The following is an 18,641-nucleotide window of genomic DNA, read 5'->3' as shown; positions in this document are numbered from 1 at the left end:
ACATCCAAACGAAAATCTCCACTCCGCCACCTCTCCTCCCGCCAACAAAGCTTCCTGTAGCCCGTCAATTCTGTAATTCCACCATGCATCAACCGTTGTTTTGCCCATGTATTCCAGCTGTGTCCATGGTCAACTTATCCACGTATTCCTTCGCCGCTCTAAAGGAGTCAAAGTACAATACTTGCCCATTGCTGATCACCTTCAGTCGAGCCGGATATAATAAGCTGAACTTATATTTAAGCCCAAACAGTTTGGAGCAAAGGGGAGCAAACTCCTTTCTGGCCGCTGATACTTTTAGGGAATAATCCTGAAAGCACAGGATTTTTCTGCCTTGGTACTCCAGCTGTTTCCCAGTTCTCAGCTTCTGCAGGATTTCAACTTTATGGGAGTAGTTTAGGATCTTCAACATAGCCACCCTTGGTCTGTCTGCGGTATCTCTTCGTGGTCCTAACCTGTGGGCCCGCTCAATTTTCAGCCTGCCCTCCAGACCTGGTTCCTCCAGCGCTTCCAGCAGCCATCTTTCCAAAAAGGCACCAAGGTTTTTTTCAGGCAGGGCTTCTGGCAGTCCTACCAGCCGCAGATTATTCCTCCTAGAACGATTTTCTAGGTCCTCCAACCTCGATTCTAATTCCGATAACCGGGATTCATGCCTGGGTCGCACCTCCACTAATTTCCGGATTTCATCTTCCGCTTGCCCCAAGCGCTGCTGTGCCTCGTGCATATCTGCTACCAATGCTGCATGCCGTTCTTCCATCCCGTCTAGTTTGTCTAGGATGAGCTGCAACTTGTGCCCCACCGTTTGCTCTACCGCCAATTTTACTTCTTCAGTAATTTCAGCTGCCCACAGGGAGCCCGGTGACGGTGAGTCTGGCGCGCTTTTGTCCGCCATCTTGGCGTCCGCGAGTTTCGCTCTCTCCTTAGGTTCTTTCCGCCCTGATTTCGCCGCCATCCAGCGCTTTTCGTCGTTCCTTTGTGGGGCTTTTTGGGCGCGCCTCTCTCCCAGTGCCTTCCGTATATTTTTTATGGAGTTCGGACGCTGTTTGCGAGTGCAGTTTATTCAAAGTCCCGGAGCAGTGCGATCTTCCGACTCACCGCTTCATTCCCCAACCGGAAGTCCGTGTGAACCATTTTATGGAAGGAATGGTTCCACGGAATCTTAGCAAAGATTGGGTGGCAATGCCGGTAATTGGGAAACAAAAAGGGAGATGGGCAGACTTCTACGGTCTACGCCCTGATCGCAAATGGATAGGGATGGGCTAGAGTATAAATTTTAAGGACAAATCAAACTCGGGTATACATATAAAGTATCACATACCATGCAAAATGAGTTTATCTTATTCGGCAGACTAGATGAACCGTACAGGTCATCTGTTGTCATTTACTATGTTACTATGTTTATGCAATTATAGAGAGCTTTTCCAATTGAAACATTTATCACATTCAGAACATTTAAAATAGTTTGTGTCCTGTATGAATCATTTTATGCTGTTGTAGATTTGCTGTTCGACTGAAACTTTTATCACATTCAGAACATTTAAATGGTTTACATCCTGTCATTTCATGCCTTTGCAAAGTACCTTTTCAACTGAAACATTTATCACATTCAGAACAATTAAATGGTTTGTGTCCTGTGCGAGTCACTTTATGCTGTTGTAGATTTGCTCTGACTGAAACTATCACATTCAGAACATTTAAATTGTTTACATCCTGTCATTTTATGCTGTTTCAAAGTACCTTTTCGACTGAAACATTTATTACATTCAGAACATTTAAATGGTTTGTGTCCTGTATGAGTCATTTTATGCTGTTGTAAATTTACTCTTTGACTGAAATGTTTATCACATTCAGAACATTTAAATGGTTTGTGTCCTGTGTGAGTCATTTTATGCTGTTGTAGATGTGTTCTTTGACTGAAACTTTTATCACATTCAGAACATTTAAATGGTTTGTGTCCTGTATGAATCATTTTATGCTGTTGTAGATGTGCTCTTCGACTGAAACTTTTATCACATTCAAAACATTTAAATGGTTTATGTCCTGTGTGAGTCATTTCATGCCGATTTAAAGTACTTTTTCGACTGAAACATTTATCACATTCAGAACATTTAAATGGTTTATAACCTGTGTGAGTCATTTCATGCCTTTGCAAAGCACCTTTCTGACTGAAACATTTATCACATTCAGAACATTTAAATGGTGTGTGTCCTGTGTGAGTCATCATATGTTGTTGAAATATAACTTTAAAATTGAAACATTTTTCACATTCAGAACATTTAAATGGTTTACATCCTGTCATTTTATGCTGTTTCAAAGTACCTTGTTGACTGAAATATTTATCACATTCAGAACATTTAAAAGGTTTGCGTCCTGTGTGAGTCACTTTATGCTGCTGTAAATTTGATCTTTGACTGAAACTCTTATCACATTCAGAACATTTAAATGGTCTGTAGCCTGTGTGAGTCATTTTATGCCGTTTCAAAACACCTTTTTGCGTGAAACATTTAACACATTCAGAACATTTAAATGGTTTGTGTCCTGAGTGAGTCATCATATGCTGTTCCAATTGACTTTTAAAATTGAAACTTTTGTCACATTGTGAACATTTAAATGGTTTCCGTCCTCTGTGAGTCACTTTATGCTGTTGTAGATCTGCTCTTCGACTGAAACTTTTATCACATTCAGAACATTTAAATGGTTTATAACCTGTGTGAGTCATTTCATGCCTTTGCAAAGTACCTTTATGACTGAAACTTTTATCACATTCAGAGCATTTAAATGGTTTGTATCCTGTGTGAGTCATTTTATGCTTTTTTAAATTACCTTTATCACTGAAACTTTTATCACATTCAGAACATTTGAATGGTTTGTAGCCTGTGTGAGTCATTTTATGCTGTTTCAAAGTACCTTTTTGACTGAAACATTTACCACATTCAGAACATTTAAATGGTTTGTGCCCTGTGTGAGTCACTTTATGCTGTTGTACATTGATTCTTTGACTGAAACATGTATCATATTCGGAACATTTAAACAGTTTTCCTTGGGTGGCAGTGTCTACAATTTTGTCAGTTCTGCTTATAGTATGAGAGTAAGGAACCTTGGGCTTATGCAAGATTATGTCTTTTTCAACAAAATGACGGTCTGTGGTTACATTTTCCTGAGTATCAGCACTTTTAAAGGGTCTCTCACCTTCTTTTAGTCCCTGATTTTGTACAAGGCTTTGGCAGCAGTTGGAATTTCTATCTCGTGAATTTGATCTTTCTCTGTTTTCAACTCTATCTTTCACCCTGAATGCTGTTATTCTATTGCTGCTGCCTTCACACTCAGCAGAAGGATCTGGGCTATCTCTGGAGGAGTCTTTCTGTTTCCATTCCTCCCTCTGCTGTCCAGTGCACAATCTCAGTTTCTTACTATTATACCTATATTCATGATCTGTTGGAGAAAAATGAAAGTACCATCATTAATTCTACATCTATGGAGAAGCACATATATAGGCAACTACCCCATGTGATTATTCAAAGAAGACATTTTCTAGGCTAACATTCCATATGACAGGAAGTTGTGATGCAAGTAGATGGGAACAGATGGACAATGGCATATCAAAAGAGGGAGACTGACCATATCCAATCGCATCCTATTGGTTCTGTGCATTGTATTTGAATCTCCTTTCTCTGCAATGACGCCCTTCGCTAATCAAAACTCTGCCACACCCTGCTGGATGTCCAGAATTCATTCAATCCAAGCCACATCACCTGTTTCATGCAGGTCTTCACATGTGCCTGTATTGGGAAGGTTTCCTCTTTCCTTTGATTCCTGGGTCTCGGTCCTGAATTCCTGTTTCTTAAATCGGATTAAGATATCAGGTCTGATGCTGGGGGAGCCTGTTTTAGAAAAATATAGTTACAATGGGGTCAGTTTTTAAAGCTGGTAGATAGCATGATTTTTGTAAAAGCTGAACAGATGTTTAAAGAAATACATACAGTATATTCGTGCCATTATACTGATGCTGTCTGTACAGGCAAGTTCGAAGGGTTGCCAGGGAAGGGGGGATGGAAAAATAACATGCCAGAAACACGAGGGCTGCAAGAGACAAAAAGCTGCTGGGACACGTAAGGGGGCGAGGGGGAGGGGGAGGAGAGAAAAAGAATTGTAAGGCTGAATGTGTGGGCGTGTGCAATCTTTAGATCTTTTTTCCTTGTCATTACATAAGTATTGCCATACTAGGACAGATCGAAGGTCCATCAAGCCCAGCATCCTGAAAAGGACAGGGAAGCAAATAAAGCCCTGCTGTTGTAAGTCTCAGGGTCCAGACGCATTACTCTGTAAGTACATGCACGTCATCGAGAGCGAGTAGTTTCCAGGTGGGCCCATACATGGACAGAGTCTGGGCAGAAGAACTCAGTTTCTCACGTAAGTTATGGAATATATTGTAACTTACATGTGTATCTCCAGAATCTACTCAATGGCTGGCTTAAGTGCTCTTACCTCAGGCTCCTGTTAGCTGCACCTTTATAGAACTGACCCCAATATCCAGTAAAAAGTTTTTTAGTACAATAACTTCAAAGAATATGATGGGCACATCCCAAACAGTTACCACACAGCCTTTGAACTTATTAGTTGCTGTTAAGGAATGGGACTTGATATACCACCTTTCTGTGGTTTTTGCAACTACATTCAAAGCACTTTACATAGTATATACAGGTACTTATTTGGAGGATTATGTGACTTGCCCAGAGTCACAAGGAGCTGTAGTGGGAATTGAACTCAGTTTCCCAGGATCAAAGTCTGCAGCACTAACCACTAGGCTACTCCTCCACTAGCAACATTCCATGTAGAACCTCAAAATAGGGAAATACTGCCTTTTTGTGTTTTTTGCAACTACATTCAAAGCTGTACCTATATATTACATAGTATATACAGGTACTTATTTGTACCTGGGTCAATGGAGGGTTAAGTGACTTGCCCAGAGTCACAAGGTGCTGTAGTGGGAATAGAACCCAGTTCTAGGATCAAAGTCCGTTGCACTAACCACTAGGCTACTCCTCCACTATAATTGTAAACCAACTTACTGCATTTTAGTAAAAAAAGGTCCATCTGTAAGATTTGATTATTTTCATCTGCCTTTATTTGTATAAAATTTGTCTTTGTTGTTTTGGATGCCTCCTTTTTAAACATGTTTATTCTAGTGCTTTTGTTTATCTTAAATTGTATTTTAATTCTATTTATCTTTTTGGTCTGGTTGTTATTTGTCGTCTTTATTATACTGTACTTGTTGGATATTATTTATATTTCATGTTCTCTATCATTTGCCTGAAGTGCTGTAGGGGTATTTACCTGAGATCTCACCTTTGCTGGTCTTGGCCTATATAAGCCTGAACCATTATTTTATGACAACATGGATTCTACATCCTGTGACCTGTACGCATCAGTAACTATCAGAATACAGCTTGGTTACGGAAAGGAAAAGTACTGTTGAGCATTCCAAGATGGCTTAATCGAAGAACATATTCTTTGCTGCAAACTTGCCCCGTTATCTCCTGGGAACGTTGTAGGAGAAAGAGACACGGCTCCAGGAAGAGTGAAACCAGACAGGGAGTTTGCATACCATCTCTAACAAAGACTTGCTTATTGTCCATGAAGCTGCTGGACATGATGTCACCATCCGTGATTGGTCCCCAAGTATCATCTGACCCTTAGATATCAAAGGTTGGAACAGAAGAGAAAAGTCGGGAATAGAAGTCGGAAGGAGTTAAAGTTTGGAAAAGATCACCTGAGGACTCGCAAGCAAAGAAGGCTCTGAATCAGAGCTAGAGACTGATTTTCCTAATAACAGTGTACTGTGTGCCTTGTAACCTGTTCCTAAGGGTTGCACCGCTACCACAAGGACTTATCCACTGACTGTGCCATCTATAATCAGAATAAACCTTGGACCTTATCTCAGGAGTTTTGCATCTCTGCCAGTGGAGTCTGTGCCAGACAGCAAGGTGAGATCTGGATTTATTTCCTCTAGCCAGGATAATTAGCTCTAGCTTGCTATCTGAGACAGATAGGTACATCAGGATTCCTGGTCTGTGTATTTTGCAAAGTATTTTGTATAAGACTGTTGGTGTAAGTTCCGGTACGAATCATTAGGCTATCAGTTGTGATTGGTGGTGTCACCACCCATTTAGTTAGTCCGTTGGATGAATCATATTGTATTATATATATATATATATATATATATATATATATATGTGTGTGTGATAATCTATTTTTATAGCAATATTTTGTATTTTGGCTTTGTAATTTGCTACAGAGTTATTTTTATATACTCTTCTCTATAATAAATAATATATATTCCATCTGTGGTTTTAGTGATTCTTATAGCACGTTAGGCTGCTAACAGAGGTACACCCCTAGACCTGAGTTCATTTCATTGCTATCTGGTAATGTTATCTGATAAGTACCTCTGAGCTAACGCCCTACAGTGCATAAGGCAGTTTTACTAATATAAACAATAAATAAAATAAAAAGTGAATTTTACGCTTACCTGTTACAGAAGGGTGAATCTGTTCAGGCGTCTCTGATTCACAATTTTCCATGAAGGGAAGATCTTCTTCTTGTTTAATGCTCAGCGAGAACACAGACGTTACAATCGGAAGACCTGTGATGAGAAAACAAACATGTCTACAAAGATTCACTGAGGGCCTTATAATATTATATTAGGAAGCTGCTTTTAAGTTTCCACATCATCTCCTGTGACCTGAAAATGCAAATCCCTTTAACTCAGTGGCGTAGCCAGACTGCCAATTTTGGATGGGCCTGAACCCAAAGTGGGTGGGCACAAAATTTTCTCTCTACCCCCCTCCCCCAGCAAAATTTAGTCACGCTACTCAGATGCATTTGTCACACAGGGTAAAGTGCTGCTTTTCAGTGCATCAGATTTCAGAAAATTTATTTAATAGCCTAACACCCTTTTCAATGAGCTTTCAGAGGCCAAAACCTCCTGCCTCAGGTCAGTATAATGCTGTTACGGTATCCTCGCCTGACCTAAGGAAGGAAGTATTGGTCTCTGAAACGTCATTAACACAGGTACCATATTACTTTATCCTAAATTAAAAATAAAATTATTTTCTTTACCTTTGTTGTATGGCCATTTACTTTTTCTCATTGTGTCGCTCCCAGTCTCTAGATTCTGCTTTCCTTCGTTTTCGCTTAACTCTTCTGCCACGGTTTCCTGGCCATTTCTCATTTTTCTCTCCTTTTTCTTTGCTTTCTTCAATATTTTTCTGCCTCTCTCTGTCCTGATTTAATTCATTCTTACTATCCATTCTTTAATTTCCTTCATCTACTTATGGCTTTTCATCTTTTTCTCACCCTTGTTCTCCCCATGCCTCTTCCTCTTATTCTCCAGTCTTTCACTACTCTCCTTTTCCATCCAGCAGCTCTCTTCTTTCTCTCCCCATCCTTCCAGTCTCCCCTCTCTCTCCCCATCCTTCCAGTAGTCTCCCCTCTTTCTTTCTGCATCCTTCCGTCCAGTGTCACCTTTCTCCCTACCCTTCCATCCAGCGTCTTCCCTCTTTCTCTCCCCATCCTTCCATCCATCTATCCTCTCTCCTGATCCTTCCATCTAATGTCTCTCTCCCTCTTTCTAACCAGTGTCTCTGTATCACTCTACCCTTTTCTGTTCAGTGTCCCTTCTCTCTCCACATCCTTCCAGTCTCTCACCTTTCTCTGCATCCTTCCAGTCTCTCCCCTTTCTCTTCCCATCCTTGCATCCAGAGTCTCTCTCCCCATCCATCCGTTTTCCCTCTCTCTCCCCATCCTTCCATCTGTTTTCTATCTTTTCTCCCCATCCTTCCATGTTTTCCCTCTTTCTCCCCATCCTTCCATGTTTTCCCTCATTCTCTGCCATCCTTCCATCTGTTTTCCCTCTTTTCTCCCCATCCTTCCATGTTTTCCCTCTTTCTCCCCATCCTTCCATGTTTTCCCTCATTCTCTGCCATCCTTCCATCTGTTTTCCTTCTTTCTCCCCATCCATCCATGTTTTCCCTCATTCTCCCCATCCTTCCATGTTTCCCTCTTTCTCCCCATCCTTCCATGTTTTCCCTCTTTTCTTTGACGAGGCCCACCCTGCATGCCAGCGCCAGCCCCCATTGCCGGCCACTGCTGCTTTTCCTGTTGAGCAGCAGGGCCGGCGCTACAAAAAAGAAGAAGCGCTAACGGCGCTAAGGACGAGAAATGTTTAAAAAAAAAAAAAAGCGCGGCACCGGCAGGCACTGTCTCGGCAGCGGCAGCCTTGAGGCATTGGCTGCTGAGGCATTGGCTGCTGGCTCGCAGGCTCCTCCCGCAGACGGGAGGAGCCTGCGAGCCAGCAGCCAATGCCTCAAGGCTGCCGAGACAGTGCCTGCTGGTGCCGCGCTTTTTTTTTTTTTTTTTTTAACATTTCTCGTCCTTAGCGCCGTTAGCGCTTCTTCTTTTTGTAGCGCCGGCCCTGCTGCTCAACAGGAAAAGCAGCAGTGGCCGGCAATGGGTGCTGGGGCTGGCGCTGGGCGGGCCTGGACTGAAATTGGGTGGGCCTGGGCCCACCCAGGCCCACCCGTAGCTACGCCCCTGCTTTAACTACCAAACATTTACTTACTCATGCTGGGGTCATTCATGTTTTCTTTTCCCTCTAATTCATAGTGTTGTGTGAGATGTTTCTCTTCCTTTTTAATCTTGAAGATAACATCAGGATTAAGAATTGAATAACCTGTCAATAATAGATAGAAAATTGCATTTTAAATTATATTAGTAGAAGTCCCTGGAGGTTTTATGGGCAGTGTGCCGGTGTGTGCATACAGGTGTATATTTTCATGACAAGTCTACTGAAAAGAGACAGCTACACCCTGCCACCTGATTAAGATTAGACCTTGGACAATTTCTGATATAGTCAGTGGCGTTCCTTGGTCGACTGCCACCCAGGGCGATTAAGCTGCTGCGCACTCCCCCTCCCCCGGGGTGCAGTGTCCCCCCCCCCCCCCCCCCCCCCGGGTGCTTTCTTCTTCCCTGCTGGGGTGCTGGGAGCAGCTGTGCGGCAGTCAGCTCTGCAGGTTCCTGCTCTCTCTGAACCGGAACAGGAAGTAACAGCAGAGGGAGGAGGGAACCAGCGGAGCAGACAGCCGCTCCCTGCACCTGGGGAAGACTGCTTCCACTGCCCCGCCCTTGGTACGCCACTGGATATAGTCATTTCTGCTCATGATGAGGGGCATCGCAGGGTCAATGCCCTCTGTAAGCAGGCACCCTCATGGGGAAATGAAATCTCTGCTTCCTATTAAAAAGATTCAAAAAGGGAAAAAATAAAATAAAAACAAGTTCTGGGTTTTAAAGATAACTCTACCTAGAGGACATGAGAGGCAGAAGGAGAATATTTGATCTGTGACATCTGGTTACCTGCAGGTGTAATACAATTATGTACAGATCCAGGGCTTAATTTGTAGCCAAAATGGGAAGCGAAACTGTGGAGTGACGGGCGAGTTAAGGGGGGCTGGGGTTAGAAGCAAGTGGAGAAATAGGGCAGGATAGTGACTGTTCTCTGCTCCAGGGTCACCCCCTTTCCCTTCTCTTCCCTGAACCGGTGCAGAATACCCCTGGTGCTCTGGCGTCTTAAAAGAAATAGTACAGCCATGTTCCAGGCTGTTCCCCCCAGAAATTAATCCCTGTGCAGATCTAACATATCAAGCCTTTGTGCTGAAGTTGTGATTCTTTAGGAGTCATCAGAGATAAATCCTCTCTCCTCTATGCCATACCAATTTTGTCAGGTTAAAGAGAGGCATGTATGAAGGATCTGGTTTAATACAGAGCAGCATCTTTTGCCTGAACTGCAGCAGTGGCGTCTTTCCTGTTGGATGGGAGATTATCAGAGTCAAGCCCTTAATTTTAGGGCCCTTATAACCTTCAGGGCTGGTGTTAGACATTCAGGGGCCCAGGGCTGAAGCTAAAATTCACTTTTTTACAATTGGAAAGCCTGTGATGAGGAAACAAATGCCTTCACTGAGGTTTTAGGGCCCCCTGTAGTATGGGGGCCCAGGGCAAGTGCCTTGCTTGCCACCCTGTAACTCCAACCCTACATCCCTTAGACTTGATATGAAGCCAATAATACTGAGGGATGCTGCTGAAAAGTTTAGGTTAAGCACTAATCTCTTAAAAGACAGGAAAAGCCAGACGGCTATATCCCCTAACTTGGGTGACTGGGAGTATAAAAACTTGGGGGTCCATCTCACTAGTAATCTTGAAAGGTTGAACGAAGCTAACTATGCCCCATTGTTGACGATGATTAGGAACGATCTGGATCGTTGGGAACCCTTGTCCTTATCCTGGTTTGGTCGGATAGCCACTGTTAAAATGAATATCCTTCCTCGCCTACTCTACCTATTTCAAGCCATACCTCTACCAATTAAGGGACAGGTGCTTCAGTTACTGCAGGACAGATTGCATAAATTTATCTGGAGGGGTGGTAGACCTCGACTTCCCCGTGCCATTATGTATAGGGCGCGTAAGGCTAAGGGCGGGTTGGGCGTCCCTAAATTAGACTTATATTATTTAGGCGCACAAGCCAGAGCCGCTGTAGAGTGGTTTCAGGAGCCAGCTCATAAGCTATGGGTACAGATGGAGCAGAGCTTGATTCGCAGTCCACTAAAGTTGGGACACTTGATTTGGTTGGCCCCTGGGCGTTGTTATTTGGTGATCATTTGCTCCCTACTATTCAGCATACATTTACCTGTTGGGATAAATTGGAACGTACAAAGGGTTTTTATAACTCCCGCCTGTCCCCTATAGCATATCACTCTGCATTTCAACCAGGCTGTGTCCCCTCAGCTTTTACTCGATGGCGGCGACAGGGTTTAGATTTATGGGGTCAACTGGTGGAGGGTAATGGTTTTGTTTGTTTTGCAGAGCTGGCAGATACCTTTGGATTGCCATGTAGAGACCAATATGCATATCACCAACTTATACATTTTCTTCACTCACCTCGGATTAGGGAGAGACTGTTTGGAGACGTAACCGTTTTAGAAGAAATCTGTGTTAGAAATTTAGGATCTAGGGGGTTGATCTCCTTGTTGTATGGCCATTTAAGAGACCATCTTCCTGAGGCCTGTCATTACCGTATTAGATGGGAAAAGGAACTAGGAGTGAGTTATGAAGAGGCGGAGTGGCAGAGAATGGAGAGGGCCACTGTTAATAGTTCCCCAGCGGTCAATATTCAAGAGAACTGTACCAAAGTCTTGTACCAGTGGTACCTCACCCCGGCCCGTCTGAGCCACATGTTTGAGGGGGTTTCCTCCTTATGCTGGCGAAACTGTGGTCAAAAGGGTACCCATGGCCATATTTGGTGGTCCTGCCGGAAGGTGAAGGCCTACTGGAGGGTGATCCAGGGGCGAATACAGGTGTGGGTGGGTTCCCTTATTCCTTGGGATCCGGCCATGTTCTTGTTTAATAGGCCTGTCCCAGGGGTGATGGATGAGAGTTGGATCTTGGCTAAGCATTGCTTTAGTGCTGGTCGGGTGGTGATTGCTTGTTCTTGGAAGCAACCTGGATGTCCCTCAGTGAGTAAATGGAGGAGTCTTTTGGAATATATCGCTGAGAGGGAGAGGTTACTGGCTAGAGAGCGGAACACTATAGCTAAGTGGAAACAGATAGGGGCTCCCTTGGGTATTTCATAAGGTGCTGCTAGGTGACACAAGAGGCGAGGTGATTGACTAATGGTGTCCCTGGGAGGGAAGGTTTGGGGGGGGGGGGGGTTAATGGGAAGTTATTTTGGTTTTTGCATTAATATTTCGGTTCTAAAAAGTTAAAATACAACTGGGAACGGTTAAGTATCGAGAAGGGGTTCTGCACTGCGGGACCCCTCCAAGAGATGACTTTGTCTAATGCATAATGTTTAGATATGTATGTGTTACATTGTACTTGTGCCGAAGTCATTCAATAAAGATCCTGGTTAAAAAAAAAAAAAAAGACAGGAAAAGCCAGGCTGACTCAGTCTAAGATGCCCTTTGGTCTAACTCAGCATGACACATCTTATCTACTATAATAAAACTCACCCTCAACGTTCTGAGGACACTGACGTCAGTGAAGCCAAGCCCTGACTTCCTTCAAAAAGGTTTGAAGGTTCGTGGTGGTGAAGCCACCAAAATCGCTCCGGGCCCCACCCTCGAGGGCGGAACAATGGCAGAACAACAAAGGGGTTGGCAGGGAGGGAGGCAGGGAGGCGGGGGGGGGGGGAATCACTCATGACGTTGGGGGCGGAGCAATGGCAGAACAACGAAGGGGTTGGCCAGGGAGGGAGGGAGGGGAGGTGTTGGCGACGAAAACCTTGCTAGCGCCCGTTTCATTTGCTCTGAAACGGGCCTCTTTTACTAGTGTTCTTATAAACACACAGAAAATGTGCTCTAGGAATACAAATTAGTTAATATATAACAAATGTATTTGTGGGGAAAAGATGGCAAATAAGCGGATTTACCTCGAGAGATCAGGAAATTGTGGATCTCCTTGACAACCTTCTTATACAGCTCCTTCTGCCATTCTCCCAGACTGTCCCAGTCCACTTCCAAGAAATAAGCAGCCACATCACTGAATGCGACTAATGCCTGTGTACACAGTTAGGGTCATTAGAAGAGATTAAGCCTTTTTGTATAATGTTTTTTCTGTAGTTCAATTTCTGTCTCTTTACTGGCTGAAGCTAGAAGATCTGAAACTTCGTGAATGACTTTGTCCCAACCCCATCCCCATCCCCATGGGTTCTGTCCTCATCTGCAGAAGCCTCAAACAATTATGATATTTCGTTAGCAAAGGTAGCAAAAATGTTTATTTTTTTTCTGTCTTTTTAGGGGGGGCCTGCAAATATGGTAACCCTATGTGTGCATGTGCCAGAAAGTGGAACACAAGGACAAAGTACAAATTCTTACCTGATCAAAAACGAAGGCAGTCATTTCTCTCCTGTTTCCCCCTGAATTGTGCAGCTGCAGGGATGGATCAGGCTGGAGATTTCCCTTTCCCCGGAAAGACAGGAGGAGGCGGATCGCATTCCTGAAGGTCTCAGTTAAAGTTCCTCCTCTCCACCTGTGCAGCTCTGGGACTGGAACTTACAGGGTTCCCAGTCCCGGGAGACAGAACGTTTCTGCTTTTCATAGGAGTCTTTTTGCTCTTTGCAGCCCTACAGACGCTGGACCAAGTAGAGACAGTATCTGAGCATGCGCAAAGCCCTCAGCTGACTCATAGGTAGGGATTCCCCTGTTCTTAAAGTGCAGCTGTACCAGATTCAGAACAGGAGATGGTATGAGCCTATCTAGCCCATTATCCCTCGGATTAATCTAATTGGCTTCAACTTTTTGTCGTCATCCCTTCTCCAGTTTCGTGGCTATTGGAGCACCAGAATGAGGCTTGGAATACAGTGAGAGAGGTTATTGGAGCACCAGAATGAGGCTTGACATCCAGTGAGAGAGGCTATTGGAGCACCAGAATGAGGCTTGGAATACAGTGAGAGAAATTATTGCACAGTGCATTTTTTCTAGCAAAAAAGGTGCTGGTATTCAAATGCTAGGCCCCCCTTCAAGAGTGGGGTGATCACTGAGGGTCCCACCCCATAATAGCCAGGCCCCCTGCAACCTGTCACAGAATCTATGACAAGACAGAATTGGTGTGTAGAACCTCAGCTCTATCATTAAAACTTGGGTTCCATGGGTCAATTTTAGCAGACAATGAAAAGATGCCGGTATTCAGTACCCCAAGTTAGGGTTACCATAACGTCCGGATTTCACTGGACATGTCCTCTTTTTAAGGACATGTCCGGGGGGTTTTGGCCGCCCGCCTGTTTGTCCGGATTTCTGGGCGGGCGAGCGGCGCCGTGGTGGGTCTCCCCTTCCCTTCCGATCTGCCCCGCGCCGCCCATGGGGGTTTAAATCTTTAATTTACTGGCTCCTTCCCGTCATTTCAAAGCCCTGCCCTCTCTATTCTTCCATCCCGTCCCTTCGTGACGCGAGTTCGTTCTGCAGAGTCCCGCCTTCTGACATCATTTCCTTGAGGGCGGGACTCTGCAGAACGAACTCGCGTCACGAAGGGAGGGAAAAATAGAGAGGGCAGGTAAATCTCTTGTGTACACATGCCACAAACCATCTTTCTCTTTTGATCTAGGCACAGGAAAAAAAGATTTTAAATGCTCCCAGGTTTCAACCTAATGTTTAATGTGGGATATAAATGTAATTTATAAGCAGTGCAATTTTTCTAGCAAAAAAGGTGCCGGTACTCAAATGCCAGGCCACCCTTCAGGGGTTGGGTGATCACTGAGGGACTTGACCCCACAATAGCCAGGCCCCCTGCAACCAGTCACAGAATCTATGACATGGCATAATTGGTGTGTAGAGCCTGAGCTCTTTCATTAAAACTTGTGGTTCATGGGTCAGTTTTAGCAGACACTGGAAAAGGTGCCCGTACTCAGTACCCCCGAGTACCCCCTCAAAAAAAGCACTGTTTATAAGTAAATAAATAAATACATTAAAACTCTAAATGTTGAACACCTGTGCGCAGGGAATGGGAAACAGCGATTTACCAACTTGGCTTCAAACTTTTGATGTCATCCCGGCTCCTGCTTTCTTCAACCACCTTGCATACAGTAGTCAATAGTTTGTTTTGTTCTGACCAATATGGCGGCTGCACGGAAGTGCTCATTTCAGCTCTTTGATGTCATGCGGATTGCGGACACCTGTCATTAAATGTTTGGGAGGAAAAAAAAACCCAACACACACCAGCTCCCGTATGTGCAAGACAGAGCAGGGGTAGAGGGAAAGAGGAAGAGCTATCTACCTGGGAGTTGTAGTCTTTTCAGCACAAGCTCTGTCCAGAAGGAAATGAGACAGACGACAGATTACAACTCCCAATGTGCCTTGAGCTGAGAGGGTGTATGATATCGTTGGTGTTTATCCTGGAGATGGAGATGGGGATAGAAGCAGGAAGAAGCCTGTATATCAGGTAAGTAAGGATAATGTCATTGTAAAAGCCTTTAGTTTGGAGTTTTTTTTCTTTTCAGTTAAAAATGGAGAACCGCTTTGGCTGGAGGGGGGAGGAGTATTCTACTGGGAGTTTCTAATTGTAACGTGTGTATAGGTTCCCCCCCCCCCCCCCCCCACGAGTATGGTGAGATTTTGGATGGCGACATAAAACTTTTCTGACACGTACCTTTTATCCAGGAGGGCAAGCTGCTTAATTATTAGGTGGAGGAAGCCTGTTGTTAAAGCAAAACAATAGAAACCCTGACAGCTACACAGACTCAACAACCATTAGCACATGTTTATACCTACTGAGGGGGAAATGCCTGCAGGAACTTCTGCTCAGGTAGGGGGATTGTCCCCAACAACTTCTTCCTATTTTGGTGCAAACACTGCTGGGCAGATTTGGGTCTAGAGAATGGTACTTTGGGACCCTCCTGAGGGGATAGAGAGAACCCAGGGATCCTACAAAGGGAGATTAGATGTTGTGTGTCACTAAGGTGAGTAATTGGGAGACTTTTGTGGAGTCTGGGATTCAGAGAGAGAATGGGAATGGTGGAAGAGGGGTTGAATATGGGGAAATACTCCAGTATATATATTTCCCCACCATGTTCAACCCCTGGATAAAAGCCAGGATCAGCAGCCATTCATGGATACCCAAAGAAGACTCCACTATACACTAATTGGGCTCATATGCTTGGGTATCAATGAATATCTGCTGATCCTGTACTGATTGTGTGATTTTCATAAAAACTTTTAAATTGATAGAGCATAGAGGATAAGTCAGGAGACAGGCAGGGCAGTATATTGCTAGGTAGCAGATTTAATGCTAGAAGTAGGGAAAGGAAAGTTTTTATTGAGCGTACATTCTATGAAAGTTATAAATTGTAAATTAATTTGGGATTGCTCTTTCATTTTTCAAAGTATAACAATTTGAAATATTATTCAAATTTAAATTTGATGACTAGCATGGAGGGGGCGTGACAGGGGAGCAGAGTGAGGATGTAAAAGGGGCGGGACATGTGTCCTCTTTTTGAGAGGACAAATTATGGTAACCCTAAGAGAGAGAGGCTGTTGAAGCACCAGAATGAGGCTTGGCATACAGTGAGAGAGGCTATTGGAGCACCAGAATAAGGCTTGGAATTCAGTGAGAGAGACTATTGCACAGTGCTAGGCCACCCTTCAAGAGTGGGGTGATCACTGAGGGACCCACCCCATAATAGCCAAGCCCCCTGCGACCAGTCACAGAATGTATGACAAGACAGAATTGGTGTGTAGAACCTGAGCTCTATCATTAAAACTTGGGTTCCATGGGTCAATTTTAGCAGACAATGGGAAAGGTGCTGGTACTCAGTACCTCCAAGTGCCCCCTCAAAAAAAAAAAAGCCCTGCTATTGCAGCACCAGAATAAGGCTTGGAATACAGTGAAAAAGGTTATTAGAGCAGCAGAATGACGCTTGGAATAAAGTGAAAAAGGTTATTAGAGCAGCAGAATGACGCTTGGAATACAGAGAGAGAGGCTGTTGGAGCACCAGAATAAGGCTTGGAATACGGTGAGAGAAGTTATTGGAGCACCAGAATGAGGCTTGGAAAACAGTGAGAGAGGCTGTTGGAGCACCAGAATGAGGCTTGGAATACAGTGAGAGAGGCTGTTGGAGCACCAGAATGAGGCTTAGCATACAGTGCGAGAGGCTATTGCAGGCAGCACTAGAATACAGTGAGAGAGGCTATTGCAGGCAGCACTAGAATACAGTGAGAGAGGCTATTGGAGCACCAGAATGAGGCTTGGTGACTATTGCTTGCTTTATTTTTTGTCTATTAGATTGTAAGCTCTTTGAGCTGAGCAGAGACTGTCTTTCTTCTATGTTTGTGCAGCGCTGCATAAGCTTTGTAGCACTATAAAATGCGAAATAGTAGTAGTAGTAGTATTGGAGCACCAGAAGGTAAAATTATGTATCATACCTGATAATTTTCTTTCCATTAATCATAGCTGATCAATCCATAGACTGGTGGGTTGTGTCCATCTACCAGCAGGTGGAGATAGAGAGCAATCCTTTTGCCTCTCTATATGTGGTCATGTGCTGCCGGAAACTCCTCAGTATGTTCTCTATCTCAGCAGGTGGAGGTCAAACACAGCAGCAGCTCTGGCTAGGTCTCCAAGCCTAATTTTTAAGAGAATTACACCCACAAAGGGACACTCTGCCCAGCTCACCACCGCCGAAACGGGGGAGGGGAATTAACCCAGCTCATCCCCACACAAGTGGGGGAGGGGAATCCGTCCAGCTCATCCCCGCGGAGCGGGGGAGGGACACCACCCCGCTGATGCGGGGGGGATCTGGCTTATCCTGCAACCGCAACCGCGGGAGGAGCTGACTGACCCTAAGACCGCCGAAGCGGGAGGGGTACAAAGCTGCCCTATAGCCGCACGAAGCGGGAGGGAGCGCCGGCAGAATTTATGTCTCAATCCAGCCCCGTAAAACGGAGGGGAGAGGAATGCAGCAGCTCACTGTAACACAAACTTGTCTCAACTCTTGAAGAATCCAATTGAAAAAACTTGAACACGAAGTCCTCCTGAACAGGAACTGAAGACTAAACTTGAACCTGAAATGCAACCAGAATATAAACAGTACAGATATCTGGGAGGGGCTATGGATTGATCAGCTATGATTAATGGAAAGAAAATTATCAGGTATGATACATAATTTTACCTTCCATATCATCATGCTGATCAATCCATAGACTGGTGGGATGTACCGAAGCAGTACTCACCCAGGGCGGGACATTGAAATCCCTGACCGCAACACTGAAGCTCCAAACCGGGCCTCCGCCCGAGCAGCCACAGTCAAGCGGTAATGCCCGGAGAAGGTATGGGCCGATGCCCAAGTTGCCGCCTTGCATATCTCTTCCAAGGAGATGGACCCGGCCTCTGCCATCGAGGCCGCCTGAGCTCTAGTGGAGTGAGCCTTCAGCTGAATAGGCGGCACCTTCCCCGCGGCCACATAAGCCGCTGCAATGGCTTCCTTGACCCATCTTGCCACTGTAGGCTTAGCAGCCTGCAGACCCTTACGAGGACCTGCAAACAGGACAAACAGATGATCCGATTTCCGGAAATCATTGGTCACTTCCAAGTATCTGATGATGACTCGTCTCACATCCAGAAATTTGAGAGCAGAGTATTCCTCTGGGTAGTCCTCCCTACGAAAGGAAGGGAGACAGAGCTGCTGATTCACATGGAAGCGAGAAACAATCTTGGGCAGGAAGGAAGGCACTGTGTGAATAGTCACTCCTGCCTCAGTGAACTGCAGAAAAGGCTCTCGACATGAGAGTGCCTGGAGCTCGGAAACTCTTCTGGCTGAAGTGATAGCCACCAAAAAGACTGCTTTCAACCTCAGGTCTTTCAGAGATGCCCTCGACAAGGGTTCAAAAGGCGGCTTCTGCAAGGCTCTTAGCACCAGGTTGAGATTCCACGCAGGCACCACTGAGTGCAGAGGAGGGCGCAGGTGATTAACTCCCTTGAGAAAACGTACCACATCTGGCTGCGAAGCCAGGGAAGCACCCTTCAGGCGGCCCCTGAAGCAAGCCAGAGCCGCTACCTGGACTTTAAGGGAACTGAGCGACAGGCCTTTCTCCAGACCTTCTTGCAGG

At 44.9% G+C, this 18,641-nt stretch overlaps 1 protein-coding gene across 1 annotated transcript in view; it reads right to left on the bottom strand.

Moving 5' to 3' along the window:
• Positions 1-1,570: 1,570 nt before the first annotated feature.
• Positions 1,571-18,641, bottom strand: part of LOC115464549 — a 371,428-nt gene continuing 354,357 nt past the window's right edge. The window contains 2 exon segments of the mRNA XM_030194915.1: positions 1,571-2,205; positions 2,704-3,429. Of these exon segments, the coding sequence (XP_030050775.1) occupies positions 1,643-2,205; positions 2,704-3,429 (1,289 nt within the window). The 3' untranslated portion in view covers positions 1,571-1,642.

Source organism: Microcaecilia unicolor, chromosome 3 (genome assembly GCF_901765095.1).
Source record: "Microcaecilia unicolor chromosome 3, aMicUni1.1, whole genome shotgun sequence".
Lineage (NCBI taxonomy): Eukaryota > Metazoa > Chordata > Amphibia > Gymnophiona > Siphonopidae > Microcaecilia > Microcaecilia unicolor.
This window is presented reverse-complemented; position numbering and strand designations above follow the sequence as displayed.